The 19,943-nt window shown below is 41.9% G+C and overlaps 1 protein-coding gene across 1 annotated transcript in view; it reads left to right on the top strand.

Annotated features, from left to right (window-relative positions):
• The window catches only part of LOC128842450 (putative ferric-chelate reductase 1), a 46,507-nt gene extending 40,337 nt beyond the window's left edge, over window positions 1-6,170 (top strand). The window contains 4 exon segments of the mRNA XM_054038473.1: window positions 1,686-1,744; window positions 3,649-3,786; window positions 3,885-3,910; window positions 4,919-6,170. Of these exon segments, the coding sequence (XP_053894448.1) occupies window positions 1,686-1,744; window positions 3,649-3,786; window positions 3,885-3,910; window positions 4,919-5,008 (313 nt within the window). The 3' untranslated portion in view covers window positions 5,009-6,170.
• Window positions 6,171-19,943: the final 13,773 nt, after the last annotated feature.

Genomic DNA, 19,943 nt, shown 5'->3' with positions numbered 1-19,943 from the left:
CTCAACAACTAATTCACTATTCTGGAGAAAGAGACTTTGTTAAAGATGCAACAATCCAATCCTTTCCATATACAGCCTGGAGGTCCTCCAGCAAACTAGGGGGGCAAGCTAGACTTAGCACATGGTAAACAAACAAAATAACCCTAAAAGCCAAGCAGCAGAAACAAATACTAAGTCTTACCAGCCTTCTTCCTATATTAAAAAGAAGGGAAAGGAAACCAGTCCAATTAAAAATATCCTCCCTGCTCCACCCAGGGTCTGTGTGGTGGCAATAAGATACTTCCCCCTATTTGAGGATGATCTTCCTCTCCACCACACTGTCTGGTGAGTGTGGCTTGTCCCATTCTGTGTACCTTTCCGCTCCTCCATGCCTGCTTGCTTATCAATATCAGAAGGCTTGCCCTGCCCCCCCCCCCCCACACACACTCCAATGTGGCCAGAGTCTCAATATGACAGAGGATTAAGGTGGGTCTGACACTCCTTCACCCTTCTACATGATCAGATAAGAGCTGTGGGAACATAACCCCTAAACCCAGATTGCTACTACAGTGGCCTCTCCCTAGAACAAGTGGCGTACTTTGACAAGCTGGTGCACATGATCTGCCCATGGCCTTCTTCTGATAAATCCAACCCATGCAGAATTAACAAGCTATTGCATGACTGATGATTGCTTTTGGATGTTAGGAAAGCAGCTTACCCAAGATTTTGCTGTCACTGTTTTAAGCAATGCTAATGGGTGGTAGCTGAAGTAGTCATTGGTGTACCTACCTTTGGATACAAGGTCATATTAGTTTTCATTTAGACCAAAGAGCTCTGTGAGCCTTTTAGGATCGGCAACAACTTATTTGTTATCCATAAAAGATTTTGACTCAAGTGTGTTGTTTGGCTCGTTCACTTAAACCACAAATTGGAATGATAGCTCAGATTCATCAGCTCTTGTATTTTCACTTACAAAAAATTGACATCTCACTTCATTGCATAGCTCTCTTCCAGTCCACTCTTGATAATACATCTTTCTACTACAGATGAGTCAGAGCCAAAACTCCGTATTCAGACACCCTTGAAATTTGGGGAGTGTTAATTATATTTTTCATGCATTTGAGAGAACAATGAATCTTGAAGTTTTAGGGTCACAACAAGTAATATGTGATGGATTTATCAGACTCTGGACATTCTCTACTGGTACCTACCAGATAAGAACTATAATTTGGAATTGGATTGTAAAAGGCAAGTGAGCAATCTTTGGGAGGTAAAGAGTGTGAGTGTCTAGAAGGATGAGGAGGGCAGCAGGAGGAAACTGCAAAAAGTGGGAGAAGATGAGAGGATCTTGAAAAGGCTACTTCTTGTGTACAGCATAATAAGCATTCAGTAACAGACTGCAAAAACAATTGTGTTTTTTTTTTTTTTAATGAGAAGTGCCTTTTGCAGTTCTCTACAGGGAAATCCCTCCTATGTGAGCCATCTGCCATTTCTTTCCTGGCGTTCAGTTGAAAAATGATCTAAAGGCATCTAACACCCTTAAGAACCTACAGTGTTTCCCTGAGGGATTTATTATCTCAAGAGTTTTGAAAAACTAGTCTGGCATATTATTCACTGTCTGTGTTTTTGAAATAAAATTTTACTATGTCACACTACTGTCTCATAAAAGAATAATATTTAACACATCATTTCTATTGTACCAACAGGAGATTTATTTTTAACTGGTTTCATGCTCTAAATGCTTTTGTCATAAAAGTCCTGGCCGGTGAGTTGTTTTAATATTTAAATAATGTTCATATAACTACTATAGATTCCCCTTTGGAGTGCCCATATATTCAGACTAGAACTATTGAACTGAGTTTATAATTCCATTTTTAATATTCATCTTATTGATCAATTTTTCAGAGGAGGCAGGTCTGGGAGTCAGGATAAGGACTGGTTGAAAAAATTTCATCAAAACTGTGTTTGACAAAATTGTTTTTTATTAAACTACTTTTCACAAAAAAGTAGTTTAATAAAAAAACATCTGCTTCCTACAGAATTTTTCATTTAAACACTTTGAAAGTTTTCAGTTGTCAGTTTTGGCTAAAATATGAAATAATTCAATTGAGAAATGCTACTGCAGTTCTCATCAGAGTTGTAGTTCAGTTACCTAATGTCCCCATTTTCCTCTTTCAGCTAAGCTCCCAAACTTGACTGCATCTCCCATGGTACACCAGACATGGGACTCCACTGATGCATCAAGATGAGAGATTTTTGGTGCATCACGGGAGATGCAGTCTGACCAAAGAATCCTGTTTGGAGAGGAGAATGGGGACATGAACTTAAACTACAACTTCAATGAGGTGTGCATTTCCAAATTAAAGTATTGTGGTTTTCAGCCAGTTTTCACCAGTAGGTCAAAACTATTAGTGGAAAATTTCAACAAAAACAATTTTTGTCATTTACATTGACATTTTCCATGGGGGAGGAGGGATGTCCATTTGTCAGGATTCCTGCATTCTGTTCCCAGCTCTCCCACCAATTTGCTGTGTTACCTTGAGCAAGTGTCTTAATTTCTCTGTTCTCAGTTGCCCCACTGCAAATTGCTTAAAATATTACAAAGATCCTGATTCAGAGTCCACTGAGGTCAATTGAAAGACAATGGGTGCTATATCAAGCTCTTACTTCACAAGTATTTAAACTTAATTAGCATTGAAAGGTCTTCCGATGTAAAGTGCAATAATAGTGAAGATGATGATGATTATAATTATGACTAATAATTAACGTGGGTTCTTGTGTCATCTAAAGTTAATTCTTAATGTTCTCTATTTTGTTTGCCTTAATTATATTTTGAACATACAGGTAATGCACGGATTCAACTTGAGTCATGAATTTTTAAGCACAAAAAACTCAGCAAAAGTAAAGAAATTATAACACCTTACACATTTTTAGAACATTAATTGAATTTGTTTTACCAAATGTTGCATTGGCATGAAACTGGAGCATATGGATGCTTTTACATATGGAAGTGATTACTTTTCTAACAGTAACCAGTACACATCATCCTCACAGGGCCATTAGAGTCAGGAGTGGTAGGGAGTGCCATGAACTGGAGATAGAAGAGTCATTAGTATCTGTGTGTGACAGGGGGGCCTCTAGGCACTTCTGAATTGCTGAATAAGCACCCATCCTACTCCCCAAGCCCTGGCTCCACATGCTGCACTCAGAGCATTTAGTGGTTAAGTGCTTTCCTGAATGAAGAAGACTCTCATCAGCTCTTCTCTCTTTCTTCCAAGTGCAATGCCCTGCTACTCCACTTGTGGCATTTACTTACCCAGTCTCCATAGGATCAAAGCACTGAGGTCAGGAGTTAACTATCTGCTTTTAGGGCATATCATCTTGGCTGACACACAGGGAATTAAATGGGGGCCAGGGGCAGAAGTTTATACAGCTTGAGCTGTACCTGATTCATATCCTCTGTAGGTTGGGCACAGAGGATCTGTAAAATACACCTACTAGTGGGTTACATCACCATTATTAATGCTGCTTTCCAAGCTTCTGAATAATATTTCCAGATCAAACAATCACACTTAAAAAATGAAAATGTCTATTGAAATTGTGAATGGAGTCCATAATGATAAATGGTTTTATATCAAGTGTGTGTTGCTTTGTTTTGTTGCTCTTTAGTTGCTGTCATATTTCTGGGACTGCAGATGCTTGACCCATCTCCCAGCCGATGGATGGTCAAAACTATGGGAGGATTTGTAGGATGGGAGGCATTAGTGTACATAATGCTTGATGCAAATGCTTGGTTGAAAAAGAAAGGTAAAGCTCAGCCACAATTCATATGAAGAAATGTTTTTCTTTTAGCAAAGGCAAGAAGTAAAATGAAGACTCGTAATTTTCTTGGTTATATTTTTCAGAGAAATATGAAGATTCACATAGGAAGGTAATGTTGATATCACATTTTAAAACACTAATGAGGTGTAAAATGTTTTATTTTTCATACCACTGAAAATACATTTTGCATCACTTTGGGATGTGATCTTGTCAGATCTCTTGAGTTAACTGGAGTTAAGCTGAGTCAATACTCAAATGGGAAACCACCACACAAAATCCAGGGTGCTGCAGGAAGATGAATTCATAGATTTATTTTTTTTAAGGCCTGAATTATGATCACCTAGTTTAGCCTCCTACGTCAGGCCCTTAGTGCATATTTTCAAAAGACCTCCAATCTTGATTTAACGACTTCAAGTGATGTAGAATCCTTCACATCACTTAGTAAGTTGCTCCATTGATTAATTACAATCGCTTTTACAAATTTGCACCTTATTTTCAGTCTTAATGTGTCTAGCTTTACATTTCAACCATTGGATCTTATATCTTTTCTGCTAGACTAAAGAGCACTCTACTATCATAAATCTTCTCCATATAGGTACTTAGACTGTGGTCAGGTCACCTCTTAACTTTCTCTTTGGGTTGAGTTTTCAATTGGTGGCAGTGAAGTGGCACTGCATAAGTGACAGTGAGAGCTGGGGACACTGTTGCTAGAGGTGCTCTCTTTCAGATGAGAGGCAAACTGTGATATGATCCCAAAATATCCTCTGAAACTTTTTGCAAGTGTAGAGTTTCTAACCCCAGTACCCTGTTCAAATTCTAATTTGGATAATTACAATCTGGTTACCTGTACTTAAAACCCTCAAGCATTTTCAATTAGACACACAGCTTATGCTCTTTTCTCTTTTCCCAGTCTTCTTCAGAGTGACTCCTTCTCTAAATTCCTTCTAGTGTTGCCAAGTGTGTATTGAACTTATCAATTCTATTTAATTATCAACAAACAGAAAACTGATACAGCTGCTTAGTACATACTTGGGCTGTTACTAAAACTGATGTACCAATAGAATTTAATTTTATATTTCTTTTAATAATTCTCTTTTAATGTTTTTATCCTTTCTAGGTAAAAAATGAAATGGTTCTATTTTTAATATATACATGTGGAAACCTGGCATTTTTAATAGCACTGCTTGTGGGAATTGGAAAATCCTAAAATGGACAGAACTTATCTTGGAGGAATGAAGATTATTCCTATCTTGAGACACTTCTAGAGTAAATACAAAAAAAATGAACACTGAATAGATGTGTTAGCAAGTTTTTAATTGTTTATAAATAATATTTTATGTTCTCTAATTGACACATTATCATTTTCTACACAATAATTGAAAATAATTTTTATAAATGAGATTCCATTAGCTACTTATTGGAGATGTTCTACACAGTATAGTATGATACAGATAATTATTTCTGACATGAAAGGTAAGAAGGCAATATATAAATGCTAGGTGTTCACAGTTGTTTCATATTACACTCCTTTCTAACCTTTGTCGATGTTTCCATCTTTAACAAGAGAGGATTTGTTTGTATAGAGAAAAAGTTGAGGACCTGATTTTCATATGACTAATTTAGACTGAACTGCACAGGCAAATCTCTATGCCCACCAGAGTCCTGTTGGCTTCAGGATTTCAGTGAGGCTCAGTGCAGGCTCAGAGGTCCATCGGCAAGGTTCCCAGTACAAGGTCAGGGCCACAGAGCATGTCTACACAGGAGCTGGAAGGTGTAATTCCAGCTCAAGGAGATAGACCTGTGCTGTCTCTGATCAAGTTAGCACTCAAAAAAACAGAAGCATCATCATGGCTGCACAAGCAGCAGAACAAGGTAGCTACACTGAGTACATACATATGGTCTTGGTCTCTCATGCCACAGTGGCCATACTTCTTTTTTTTTTTTTTAGCATGCTAGCTTACTCAGAGCTAGCTTAGCTAAGTCTCCTCAAGCTGGAATTTAAACCTTCCAGCTCCTGTGCAGACCTATTCCCAGACTACTGTAGGCTTCTGTTCCCAGTGATGTCAACCAAAAAACTCCCTCTGACTTACATGGTGCAGGATCCGACCTATAGTCAGTGCCTGGCTGTGTTCATGCTTGTTCAGATTTAATGGGTATTTCTAATATAATTCCTTGTTTTCAAATGCTCATAACTTTCTTTTTTAGTCTGAAAACAGGAACATGAGATTTAAAATGCAGCTATGTTTTGAAAATTGTAAAGGTCCCAGAACCCATGATGTACTCTATATAAGCTTCTTTTTTATTAATTGATTGTAGTTTTTATAATGCAATGTACATATGATGAATAATAAAGCAGGTCTCAGAACAGGCTAACTAGTCCATAACCTTCAGTTGTGTAGCCATATTATATAGTCATCTACTGGATAGAAAGTATATAGGGCCCAAATCCTGCTCACCTGCCTCATATGAATGGTCCCACTGAACTTCAATGGGATTTGGCCCATGATGGTTACTTTTGAATTTTTGCTGAAATATATTTATAACACTTAAGATATTAAAAACAGTGTTCAAAAGAATGACACAATGTACCTTAAACTTAGAAGAACCCATTGATTATTATGCTATAGGCCTTTGGATGAAAAATGGCTTTATGGAATTTATAGGATTGCAGCTTTTATGCAATAATATATTATCCCTTTTGTCACTGCTGAGATAATAAAGCAATATCACTGCATACAACTGTTTTATGCAGTGTTGTAGCCATGTTGGTCCTAGGATATGAGAGAGACAAGGTGGATGATGTATTATCCTTTTGAGAGAAACAAGCTTTTGAGTTTACACAGAGCTCTGGGTAAGGTTGAAAGCTTCTCTCTTACCAACAGAAGCTGGTCCAATAAAAGAAATTACCTCCCCCATCTTGTGTCTCCACCCCTGTATTATTTTTTTAGCCAAATAGTAGGTTTGTGGTGTTATCCAAATATCTAAAGAACAAGTTTATAATGTGTAATTCTTTAAAAACAAAAGCACTGTACTTCTAATTTCCATGCCAAGAAAACATGAATTTTTAAATGATCCCAAATGATGTTGCTTTATGCCTACAATCAGGGGAAAGGAATAGAACTATGAAGGTGACAGTGGCCTAAAATCTAAGAAGTAAGATGCCTTTCCACTACCCCAAATCTGAATTGAATGCAGCTGATCCCAAAGCTGAGTTCTCAGGAATACTAAACTATGGGACAGGTGCACATTTTCATCCACTTCTTTCTTACATGAAACACAGAATTATATTCAGTTTTTTCTTTGAGAATTCTGGTATTGTTTTGGGAGAAGTACAGATAGTAATTTTTCTACATATCCAGTAATCTGGCCCACATTTGCATGATATAGATGCGCTTGTCATGCCCCTCGTCTCAGACTTATGGCTACAGTTATAATTGCTGCTGTTTTTTCCATCCAGTTGTGGTACTCTATTTGAATGAATGATTGCAATAACCCATGCTGAGCCACACCTACTCATAGTCTGGACTGTGTAAGTCACCATTGTTTGATCCTTTGAAAATATAATAAGTGCCAAAACATCCTTAGATGTAGGCTATGCAAACAATACTATTATATTGTTGTGGCCAATGTGGTAACAAAATGTATTTTCTGGAGTTATTGCAATGGTTCCTAAACCCCTGGTCTGTGAATCACAGAGGGTCAACAGCATACTTGGTGGTGGTTGCCAGCTGGTCACTTGGGTTTTAGGTCTCCAACTTGTTTCCAGCTGCTAATTCTAATTAAAAGATGCATTAGTTATTTTCCTAATACTGTTTTTCAGTATAAGTTATTGCTGTGGTTACATTATGTACTCATGAATGGGAGGGGAGGTGTCCACAAATAACCTTTCTTTCATAGTGCAGATCGCATTAAAGTTTGAGCCATTGACCTGATGTATTAGATGAATAGTTGGTATGAAGTGCTCCATAAAAGGGTTTGATAAGCTTACCTCAGAATCAAGATGACCTGGCCACAACAGTCATCAAGGGGGTCATTCAGGGTACTGGGTGGAGTGCTTGTTACTTGTATTAATGGCCAAACCTATTGGCAAAAATATGTACAAAGGCCTTTATGTTGGATGGCTCTGACTAGGCTACATTGCTTGCCAGAACAATCCCCACTTTTGCTACCGCCATTTGAGCTCCCTGAATAAGCCCTGTTAGATACATGTTATCTAGACCTGCTCTGAATGGTATTCGATGGTATGGTGATATAATGGCAGCTTCTTGTTTACACTAGTTCAAGTCATAGTAACAGTAGGAAATTCAGGAGGAAAAGGCTAGTGCAGGCAGTGCCTTAAAGATTGACATGGGTCCTTCTTTGTCAGCAAGAGGACCTAGGCAGGGCCAGCTCCAGGGTTTTGACCGCCCCAAGCAGCCCAAAAAAAAAAGCCACGATCGCGATCTGCGGCGGCAATTCGGCAGGAGGTCCTTTGCTCCCAGCGGGAGTGAGGGACCGTCCACCAAATTGCCACCGAATATCTGGACCTGCCGCCCCTCTCCGGAGCGCACGCCCCAAGCATCTGCTTGCCAGGCTGGTGCCTGGAGCCGGCCCTGGACCTTAGGTGAACCAGCACTGACCTAGGAGAACTGGGAAAACCAACTTACGTAACGCATCCATGACCCTATGTGAAAATTAAGTGCTAGGCCAGATAGTTTCCTTAGCGTGTGTGTATTTGGTGGTGACTGAGATACAGACAAGTAAGACACAGGATCAAAAATATTGGAAGCAGGATCTAGACCCAGAATCAGATTGTGAAGCTGCTGATGAAGGGTTGGGATATAGGTGTTTTGGCTGGATTAGAAAGTAGAACAGCTGGTGTGCAGATTTGCTGCTGTTTGCCATCTTTGTGCAGGGTGAACAGAATGTGTTCATTATTTTTTTTAATAAGTGATGCCCAGACACAGGAGATTTCTTATCAGTCTCTGCCCTAAAGGACAGACCCATTGTAAAGTTCCACCTTCCACCCATGAAAATGAGATAGTGATTATTTTATTTGTATTATTAGCCTTTCTAAGGTTGTCAAGGCTCCTTCCCCACTCTGAACTTTAGGGTATAGATGTGGGGGCCTGCATGAAGACTTCTAAGCTTAACTACCAGCTTAGATCTGGTCTACTACCACCACTCCCAATGTGCTAATTCCCTTCCCTGAGTAGCCTTGAGAGACTCTTCACCAATTCCCTGGTGAATACAGATCTTAAAACAAGGAGAAATTAACCATCTCTTCCCCCCCCCCCTTCTCCTACCAACTCCTGGTGGATCAAGATCCAACCCCCTTGGATTTAAAACAAGGAAAAATCAATCAGGTTCTCAAAAAGAAGGCTTTTAATTAAAGAAAAAGGTAAAAATCCTCTGTAAAAATCAGGATGGAAAATAACTTTACAGACTAATCAAACTTAAAGAGCCCAGAGGACACCCCCCCCCCCCACACCTTAGGTTCAAAGTTACAGCAAACAGCGGTAAACACCCTAGTAAAAGGTACATTTACAAGCTGAGAAAGCAAAGATAAAGATAAACAAAGATAACACGCCTTGCCTGGCTGTTTACTTACAAGTTTGAAATATGAGAGACTTGTTCAGAAAGATTTGGAGAGCATGGATTGATGTCTAGTCCCTCTTAGTCCCAAGAGCGAACAACCACCAAAACAAAGAGCACAAACAAAAGCCTTCCCCCTACCAAGATTTGAAAGTATCTTGTCCCCTTATTGGTCCTTTGGGTTAGGTGTCAGCCAGGTTACCTGAGCTTTTTAACCCTTTACAGGTAAAAGGATTTTGGAGTCTCTGGCCAGGAGGGATTTTATAGTATTGTACACAGGAGGGCTGTTACCGTTCCCTTTATAGTTATGACAAAGGTGCCTACTGTCATAGTCTCAGGATAACTGCATGTGTATCACCCGGCCCCCTCCATGGTCCACTCCACAAATGCCATTCAGGTCTCCAGCATCACCTGTGTCTGGGCAGGGACCCTTGTCCCATTCCCTTCTAACTGGCTGCATATCACCTTGCCTTACACGGTGATATCCCCAGAAAGCCAGTCTACCTAACACCTAGTGCCTGTGCATTGCTTTCTATCTTGAAGGGCTATGACCAGTGTATTGCCAGAAGTCAGGAGTTACTAAGCAAGCATATTTATTCTTAAGGTAAAAGCGTTACACAGAAAACATAAAAACAATAAACAGATTTAAACACACACTCAACATAGCAAGAGTTGACCATCAGTCTTATGGGGGCCGAGTAGGCCAAAGTCTTTGCAACCTTTCCACAAGAAGGTACTATCCATTTGCTGGATTAGAAAGAAGGTCCTGAGTCAATTTAACTCCAGCCTTTTTATATCAAAATCCCTTTCTTTTTGTGTGGGTCTCCAGAAGACCCAATTTGAACCAGAATATGCAAGCCTTCCCAGGGATGGTACCTCTCTAGAGAGGAATACAACTTAAGCGATTCACCTTAATCATCCCCCCCACTGTTTTTGGTTCTTAGAGGAGCTGTGGTAACCCTCCCCGCTGGAACTGCATACAATCCCTGGCCCACAGTGATACATAAACCATTCATAAAGTGAATGCAATACAGTCCCCAAAGATATTGCACAGGGTTGCAATATCTGTCACACCTATATCAATGTGTGGAGGTACCATTACATAGCTTTAGAAAAACAACACTTCCTTATGGGGAGGGAAGCAACAAGTAACTATCATGGGGGTGTGTAGCATCCAGCCATGAGTTTACAAATATTAATCAGAAAATGGAAGGAAATCTTGGCTTGAGCAACTCTTCTGAGAATACCAAAGTCCACTCTAGAACACAGGACCTCAAGTGTGTTATGGGACGCAATTAACTTGTGCCAGTTACTGTCTTCATTATCTCATTATGTACAGCTCTTACAAACATTGTATGAGGGCTGTATGTATAACTCCTATAGCAGGGGGATGCTGTCATCTGGCTTTCAGATCTTGCCCTGCCGCTTTCTCTTCCCTTACCTATGGAGAGCTTTTCATTCCCCCACTCAATAGTTAGCAACATCTGGCTGCCTCTGTCTTCACTCTTCCAATAGGAATCTGCAGCTGGGCAAACTGTTCTCTCCTGTGCTGAGGACAGTAACAGCACCCAGCCATCTCCTCCTCCCTCTCCTCTGGCTAAACAGAGGAGGAGGGAGAAGGATTATTACCTGTGGAATGTAGCAGGTCAAACCTTCTGGTTTGGTAATAATTGCTGCATGCCAAGGAGGTTAGCAATAAAAGTTCCCTGGTGTGTGTTACTGTAGCACTGCTTGAAACAGGGTACCACCCTCCTGAATCTTCTGCAGTACTTTCCCCTTTCTTGGCATTATTACTAGTTGAGTAGTGCTCAAAAGCCCCACGCAGGATTGGTGCCCTGTTGTGCTAGACATTGTACAAAAACACAGGTAGATAGGCATCTTTTTTTTCATTTTAAATCTAAATAAATAAAATATGACATATGTCTTCTCAGACTGTAAGCTTTTTGGGCAAAGACCCTATCTAAGACTCAAGGCACCCAAACACATTCATTAATTATACAATTCAATTAATCCTAGTGTTATTCAAATAATAATGTCAACAGGAACCCGCCAGCCAGACACCTACAGAAATTCCCTTCTGCCCATTCATCCTGGTGGGGAGCACACCCTCAACCCTCTCCAAAAACCTATCAATCAGGTGTCTTTTGGAGCATGCCCAAATTCGGCCTACTTCAGAACAAGGGAGGTAGTTTGTTCCAGAATCTCAGAGCCCTCATAGAGACTATGAAGGGGTGTTCCCATTTATATAAAATATGTATATGTGAATCCTATGCACAAGTCTCTCCAACATTTTCTGATGGATTTCTTATAGGAATGATAAGAGAAGTGTGTCTTGGGCATAGGATTGCCAGGTGTCTGGTTTTTGACTGGAACGCCCAGTCAAAAAGGGACCTGGTGGTTCCAGTCAGCACAGCTGAGCGGGCTATTAAAAGTCTGGTCAGTGGTGCAGCAGGGCTAAGGCAGGCTCCGTGCTGCTCCCAGAAGCAGCGGCATGTACCCACTCTGGCTCCTATGTGGAGCGGCAGCCAGGGGACTCTGCCAATGGAACCATGGCCAATGGGAGCTGCAGGGGCAGTGCTGAGGATGGAGCAGTGCACACATCCACCTGGCCACGCCTCCGCATGTCGCTGTTTCCAGGAGCTGCTTGAGGTAAGTGCCTCCCAGAGCCTGCACCCCTGATCCCCTCCCATCCCCCATCCCCCAACCCCCTATCCCAGCCCTGATCCCCTGACAGCCCTCCGAACCCAGTCCGAGTCTGGAGCACCCTCCTGCACCTCAAACCCCTCATCCTCAGCCCCACTACAAAGCCCGCACCCCCAGCTAGAGCCCTCACCCCCTCCTACACCTCAACCCCCTGAGCCAGCCCAGTGAAAATGAGCGAGTGAGTGAGGGTGGGGACAACGAGCGACAGAGCGAGAGGGGGTGGGGCCTCGGACAAGGGGCTGGGCCTCAGGGGAGGGGCAGAGCAGGGGGCGGTGCAAGGTGTTTGGTTTTGTGCAAGTAGAAAGTTGGCAACCCTACTTGAGCAGGGATTTAAGGGAGGAGAGGTTAGTGGCTTAGGGCTCAATTCAGGGTTTGAGAGGGGTGAGGGTTGGGGAAGGAGGCATGAAGAGAGATGTGGGCAGGGCCGGCTTCCAAACAGGTGCTTGGGGCGGCAATCTACAAGGGGCGGCAGTCTGTGTGTTTTTGCTGCCCCAAGGAGTGCGCCAAATTGCCGCCGTGGACGGCAGGGGCAGTCCGTGTGCCATTAGGGCGGCACGTGCGTTTCCGCGGCGGTGGCAATTCGGCGGCAGCTTCTACGTTCAGCTGCCCACGGCGGCAATTCGGCAGCAGCTTCTGTCTTCCGGCTGTAGCTACAATTCACTGTTCATAAACATTTCCTTGTTCATTATAGGAAACATGTATCCATGGTTAAGCCACAGGACTGGAAATTAGGATGTCTATCATAGAATCATAGAATATCAGGGTTGGAAGGGACTCAGGAGGTCATCTGGTCCAACTCCCTGCTCAGAGCAGGACCTAATCCCCAACTAACTCATCCCAGCCAGGACTTTGTCAACCCTGACCTTAAAAACCTCTAAGGAAGGAGATTCCACCACCTCCCTAGGTAACCCATTTCAGTGCTTCACCACCCTCCTAGTGAAAAAGTTTTTCCTAATATCCAACCTAAACCTCCCCCACTGCAACTTGAGACCATTACTTCTTGTTCTATCATCTGGTACCACTGAGAACAATCTAGATCCATCCTCTTTGGAACCTCCTTTCAGGTAGTTGAAAGCAGCTATCAAATCCCCCCTCATTTTTCTCTTCTGCAGACTAAATAATCCCCGTTCCCTCAGCTTCTCCTCATAAGCGACCTGATGGCCTATCCTCCCTACACAATCTTCTCCAAAGACAAAATCACCCTGAGACCACATCCTAAATTTCTCCCTAAGGTGGTGTTCACCTTAACCAACCAATATACTTACCTACTTTCTATCCCAAACCTCACAAGACTCCGCACGAGACAACTCTGCATACTCTCGACATCAGGAGAGCAATCACCTTTTATTTAGACAGGACTAAACCATTTTGTAAGTCCCCATGACTCTTTGTCTCCATTACCAAAAGATCGAAAGGAACGGCTATTTCTAGGCAATGCCTGTCCAAGTGGATCTCTGACTGCATCAGATCCTGTTACCGCATCCAAAATATTCAACCGCCCGAAGGCATTAGAACTCATTCCACTCGAGCCATGTCAACATCCATTGCCTTCCTACATAACGTACCCATTCCTGACATCTGTAAAGCAGCTACATGGTCATCTGAACACGTTTGCCAAACACTATGCTATCACGCAGGATAACATGGCAGACACCATAGTAGGTCATACAGTACTCTCTATAGTACTCACTGCCGCATCTCCAAAGTCCCACCAACCATAGTGGGTACTGCTCCACATTCACCTAGAGTGGAGCACCCACAGGGACAGCACTTGAAGAAGAAGTGAAAGTTACTCACCTTGCAGTAACTGAGGTTCTTCAAGATGTGTGTCCCTGTGGGTGCTCCACTCCTCACCCTCCTCCCCTCTACTTTGAAGTACTAGTATGATTTCTCCACGGTAGAGAAGGAACTGAGGGGGGCGCGGGACACGTGCGCTCAGGCAGATTCTAACAAAACCGCGAGACACCAGCTGAGCGCATCCATCCCAACCAGGCACTGCTACCGAAGATCTCTGATCAACGGCGCCAGGACGCACCATCATGTAGAGTGGAGCACCCACAGGGACACACATCTCGAACAACCTCAGTTACTGCAAGGTGAGTAACTTTCTCTTCTTTCTACGCATCAGGATGGTTTGTTCCAGCAACCCCAATAAGAATTCTTTAAAATACAGCCAGCTCTCCTGGACTCCTTTCCCCTTCATGTTATTCGGCCAGGGGATCCTGCCCATCAGTTCCCTGAGGGAGTCAAAGTCTGCTTTTCTGAAGTCCAGAGTCCGTATTCTGCTGCTCTCCTTTCTTCCTTAACCCTGGTTCCCTTGTATGGGGCTTAAACACCATATGCATTTTATGCTTCCTGTATTATTTTACTTTTATTGACCAGTGTTGTTGGATAGCCAGAAAATGGCCTAATAACTGCAAGAGGGTAAGAGCAAAAGGAATTACAATCTTGAAACTAGGAGAGCAGGGGGTTTGCCTCATTAGAGTCTGAAAATTGGGAAGAGACGAGAAAGCCTGAGAAAAAAGCAGAATAAGAAGTTTCCTCCAAATCCGCTGTTGCACATTGGTAAGTATTAATTTGTCTTACACTGAGGTCACTGGTGAATACTCTTTGATTAAATACATTATTAGACATGGAGTCAGACAAGCCTTAACCTAAATTACTGTAAAATGAACAGCCCAATCAACTTAATATGTGAAGTGTCTCTTTGCCTCAGTCCATTAATTTATTTTAACTTGATGTGTTGGTTTGATCATGATTAGATCTAATTAGAAAATGGGTGTCTTTTCACAATTTTTTTGACTTGTTGAAAAACAAACTTTATGGCTGAAAATCAAAAGTTTGGGGCTGAAAGTTTTCAGTTATTGCCAAAAAAAAATTTATAGTCTTAATTTTTTAAACAAAAAAATTGGTTAAAAAACACTTTTAGTAAAAAATGTGTTGTTAAAAAACTATTTAGGTGGACATTTTTCACCCAGCCCTACAGTTAGGATCTTATTCTTATGTAGACCAACTTTGGGATGTAGTTGATATTATTCCTTTTTCCAGACAGTGATCAACAGCAGCCTTTTATTGAAGACCCAGAGGTGGTTTAAGCTCTTCTCCGCCTTCTCCAGGGATGGTTGGAACTTGAAGAAATTTTGCATTTTGGAAAGTTAAAAAATGTATGACTTTCTCTCTCTCCATCCTTAAAAGAGGAAGCAAACTTCAACAATGGGTGAGAATCCTCCAACTCATAACATACTAAAACAAGCAATTTACAGTGTCGTCGTAGCTGTGTTTGTCTCAGAATATGAGAGAGACAGGGTGGGTAGACCAACTGCAGTTGGTGGAAGGTACAAGCTTTTGAGGTAAACAGAGCTCTGGGAAAGGAAGCAGAGTGGCTGAGCTAAATACAAGATGATACATATTGTTAAGTAGAAGGGGTAACACATGTTGGAACTTGGAGGCAGTCACTTGAAATGAAGTGGGCAATTGGGGTCTATGCATAACATCTAACCCCCAATTTCCCACTTCATTTCAAGTGACCACCTCCAACATGTGTTACCCCTTCTGCTTCACAATGTGTCCCAACTTGCATTTAGCTCAGTTTCCTTCACCGGATCAGAAGAGCTCTGTGTAGCTCAGTAAAAGGTATTCCCTCACCTACTTTGTCTCTCTCTTCAAAACAAGTGATGACTTTAATTAGGTGATGAATTGTTGTTTCTCCCATCCCTAACTTTATACCAAGCAGAACAAGCATGTTAGAAGAAAACTGCATTAGCACAGAGACTAAACGATCTCTCTAGATGCTGAATATTTCTGTCATTTTTTTTATAGTAAATAAGTCTTTGACTATTTTTTCCGGTCCTATTATTCAGTGTGTCCCACTGAAAACTGTTTCCTTGAGGATACCGAAACTAGAGAGGTTTAACCATATCTACTGGAAATAATCAGAATACTACAGTAGTTAGGCTTTTTCTAGAAACATTGGCCTTTTCCAGAAGCTATCGTTTTTTGCTAAATAAACATATTAGCATGCCAAGGCTGGAATGTTTCTCTTACAGAAGGAACAACATAAAGTATTCATTTATATTTATGGTTTACTCAGTCCTTGTCTCTTATGTTTCCAGCTGTTCAGCTACCCAAATTGGCCTCTTAAAAGGGAGCAACACAGTGGACAGAAAAGGGAAATGGACAGCAGCCATGAAACAGAGGGCTCGCTGTTTGTCTATGTGATTTACCAGGAGACTGTGTACTCTACGTGGGGAATAGGTGTGACTTGGCAGGTAGGAATGGTGGAAAGAAACAAGAGTTTAAGGAAAACATAGATCTCCGCAATGCAACATAACACAACTTTATTCTGTATAGCCATACAATCCTGTATTCCAACGCATTTTGCAGAGTTAAATATAACAAGATTAAACAATAAATAAGGGCCAAGGGAACATGAGAAATACACAAGAAACATGTTTTTTTCAGGTAAGATTTGAAAAAATGAATCTAGTCAATAAGGTGGACTTATAAAGTTGATTAAATGAAAACAACAGATTGTTTTAAAAAATCCGCAGAAAAGTCCTGTATGAAATTGTGTAGAATCTTTCTAAGTGAATATAGTTGTAAGCTGAAATAGAAAAGGTTAAACAATACAACATACTTGTTCATTCACTATTATTTCAGTGCAGCATTTACTACATGGTGTAAGTTTGCTGTAGCTTCAACAGACATTGGTATGGCTAAACATCTAACCAAACTGCATAATTTGCAGATTTTCTTTAATACACATGCACACACGCACACTCCTGTTCTACCTCACTAAGAAAGCTTTTCGACTTTTTATAGAGGTGACTGAGGAAACTGTATAAGGGGTTCCTTGTTTAGTAGCTGGTAACGTCACATAACACTTTCCATTAACATATTTGAAATATTTGTACAGGGCTTCATTTAAATCAATGGGACTATTTGTGGAGTATGGGACTATTTAACCTGAAAATGGATGGCTCAATCTGGCCCATAATATTCTTCGGGGGATTGGGGGAGAGCCATTTTTATGTCAGACCAATACAGAATCAGCCAGGCAATGAGCTCCATGCATGACCAAATCTTATTTTATAATGATCTTAATATCAAATTATAGTGGTTCTTGGAAGGTCACACAGCCCATGCAGCTGATTCTATTTTGCACGCACAAGAAGCATATATTTCTTCTAAAGGATACTGCTATTGTTCAGCCATTCTACTTAATTGTCCAGCTCACAACAAGAGGAAGATCCAACCACGAACATCAAGGTATGGGACTGACTAATTACAAGGGCCAGATTTTCAAAGGTATTTAGTCATCCAAATATGTAGCTAAGCACTTCCCTGGATTTTCAAAAGAGCCTAAGCAGGTTAGGCCTCTAATGTCCATTGATTTTCATGGCAATCAGGTGCCGAACCAACTTAAGTGCTTTTGAAAATCCAAGTAGGCACCTAAATCCCTGTGACAATCTGGCCCTAAACAATCAGGGGAAGTTAATTTATTTTGAACAATGTACTTTTAACCTGCGGAGTTATTAATACTCAGAGAAGGTTTGTATGTGTATGAGGCCTGGTCTACACTACAGAGTTAGGTTGAAGGAAGCCGACTTAAGTTGACCTGTTAATGTATGTGTCTACTCAACACCATTGAAAATTATCCCTTTTGGTTTATGTACTCTTTGGCAAGGCGTTCTGGTGCCGAGATGGGGATATGCGTGCCATCTATCTCCCCACCGCAATTAGGGAACCCCATCATGGCAAAACCATCCACTATGTCCTGCACATTTCCCAGACTCTCTACCTTTCATAGCAGAAGTCGATTAAAAGCCCTGCCAACTTGGAGCACAGCAACTCCCACAGTTGATTTTACCTACTCCAAATTGATTCCCCACTGACCAGTAACTGTCTGGCATTGCAAGCTTCCAAATAGTGATTGCTACTCGCTTCTCCACTGTCAGAGCAGCTCTCAATATGGGGTTCCTGAACTGAAGGGAAAGGGAGAGCTCTGAATAAAGTTCCTGGAAGGTGGCCTTCCGCATTTGAAAGTTCTGCAACCACTGCTTCTTGTCATTCCATACCTGCAAAATGATGCCGTCCCACCAGTCAACGCTTGTTTCATAGAACCAGAAATGGCGCTTAACAGAGAGCAGCTGCTCTGTGACTGCCAGCAGCAACTAGGAATTGCTTTTTGCAATAGCTTGCAGCAGGGCTGTTCTCAGGACATTGCTACGTTCCATGCGGCAAACCCTACTTCAGCTCTGGAAATACTGCAGGAGAAGGCGCGAGGTGTTTGAGATGCTCACAGCAAGAGTGCACAACTGAGCAGGCTCCATGCTTCTGAGGTTATGGCGTTCACTTGGCAGTTTTAAGGCACGAAAACCACTGGGTTGTTTGCCATTGATATGAGGGAGGGAGGACAGTACATCATGGGATGCTGAAGCAAGGTTCCATTCTCCCCTGCGATGATGTTTTGTCCATGAGGCATTGCACAAACTTCCCAAAACACACTGCAGCAAGTTGCACTTTGGGATAGCTATCCATGATGTAGGTGCATCCAGGCAGGTGCTGCTAGTGAGGACACACTCCTTCAAGACAATAAGCATGGTGTATCCCTGCACAAATGACTTAATTAATTCGGAGGCTCAAGGTCGAATTAGACAAAGTCGACTTAATTTTGTAGTGTACACAAGCCCTTAGTCTAATTTTTTTAGAACTTTTTTTAGAACTCATGTCAGCAGGTAGCAAATTTCCAAATATCTTTGTGATTTCTGTCTTTTTTCCCCTGAGTTTGTATACTGAGTGTCAATTTTACTATGTTACTGGTATTGCGGTAGGGCCTAGGGGCCCCAGTAATGGACTAGGCCCCACTGTGCTGTCCAATTATAACCAGTTCGCGAATATTTGAATCTTAATGAACATTTGCTTGACTAAGTTGAGAACTTGGCCAGACTTTCTATGGGTATAGTTAGGGCCCTACCAAATCCGCGGCCATGAAAAACGCATCGCGGACCGTGAAATCTGGTCTCCCCCCGTGAAATCTGGTCTTTTGTGTGTTTTTACCCTATACTATACCAATTTCATGGAGGAGACCAGAGTCTTGACCCAAAAGGGAGTTGCATGGGTCACAAGGTTATTTGGGGGGGAGGGTTGTGTATTGCCACCCTCACTTCTGCTCTGCCTTCAGAACTGGGCAGCTGGAGAGCGGCAGCTGTTGGCCAGGCTCCCAGCTCTGTAGGCAGCACCCTGCCAGCAGTAGCACAGAAGTAAGGGTGGCAATACCATACCATGCCGCCCTTACTTCTATGCTGCTGCCTTCAGAGCTGGGTAGCCGGAGAGTGGTGACTACTGACTGAGGACCCAGCTCTGCAGGCAGCAGTGCATAAGTAAGGATGGCAATACCATACCATGCCATCTTTACTTCTGCGCTGCTGGTGGTGGTGGCTCTGCCTTCAGAGCTGGGTTCTTGGCCAGCAGCCACCGCTCTCCAGATGCCCAGCTCTGAAGGCAGCACCGCCGCATGCAGTAGTGCAGAAGTAAGGGTAGCAGTACCACAACTCCCCCACAATAACCTTGCGATCCCCTCACAATTCCTTTTTGGGTCAGGACCCCTACAATTACAACACTGTGAAATTTCAGATTTAAATAGCTGAAATCATGAAAATTACTATTTTTAAAATCCTATGACCATGAAATTGACCAAAATAGACATGAATTTGTTAGGGCCTTAGGTATAGTGTTTCAAGAACACACTTTTGAATTAACATGGTTTCTTAACAGAAGTGTAGACAGAAGAGTGCTGTCTGGAAATATAAGCTAAAATTAAATTCTATTATATGCCATTCATTGGCTATAAATAATCCCTAAAA

The sequence above is a fragment of the Malaclemys terrapin genome, chromosome 8 (assembly GCF_027887155.1).
Source record: "Malaclemys terrapin pileata isolate rMalTer1 chromosome 8, rMalTer1.hap1, whole genome shotgun sequence".
Classification (NCBI taxonomy): domain Eukaryota; kingdom Metazoa; phylum Chordata; order Testudines; family Emydidae; genus Malaclemys; species Malaclemys terrapin.
This window is presented reverse-complemented; position numbering and strand designations above follow the sequence as displayed.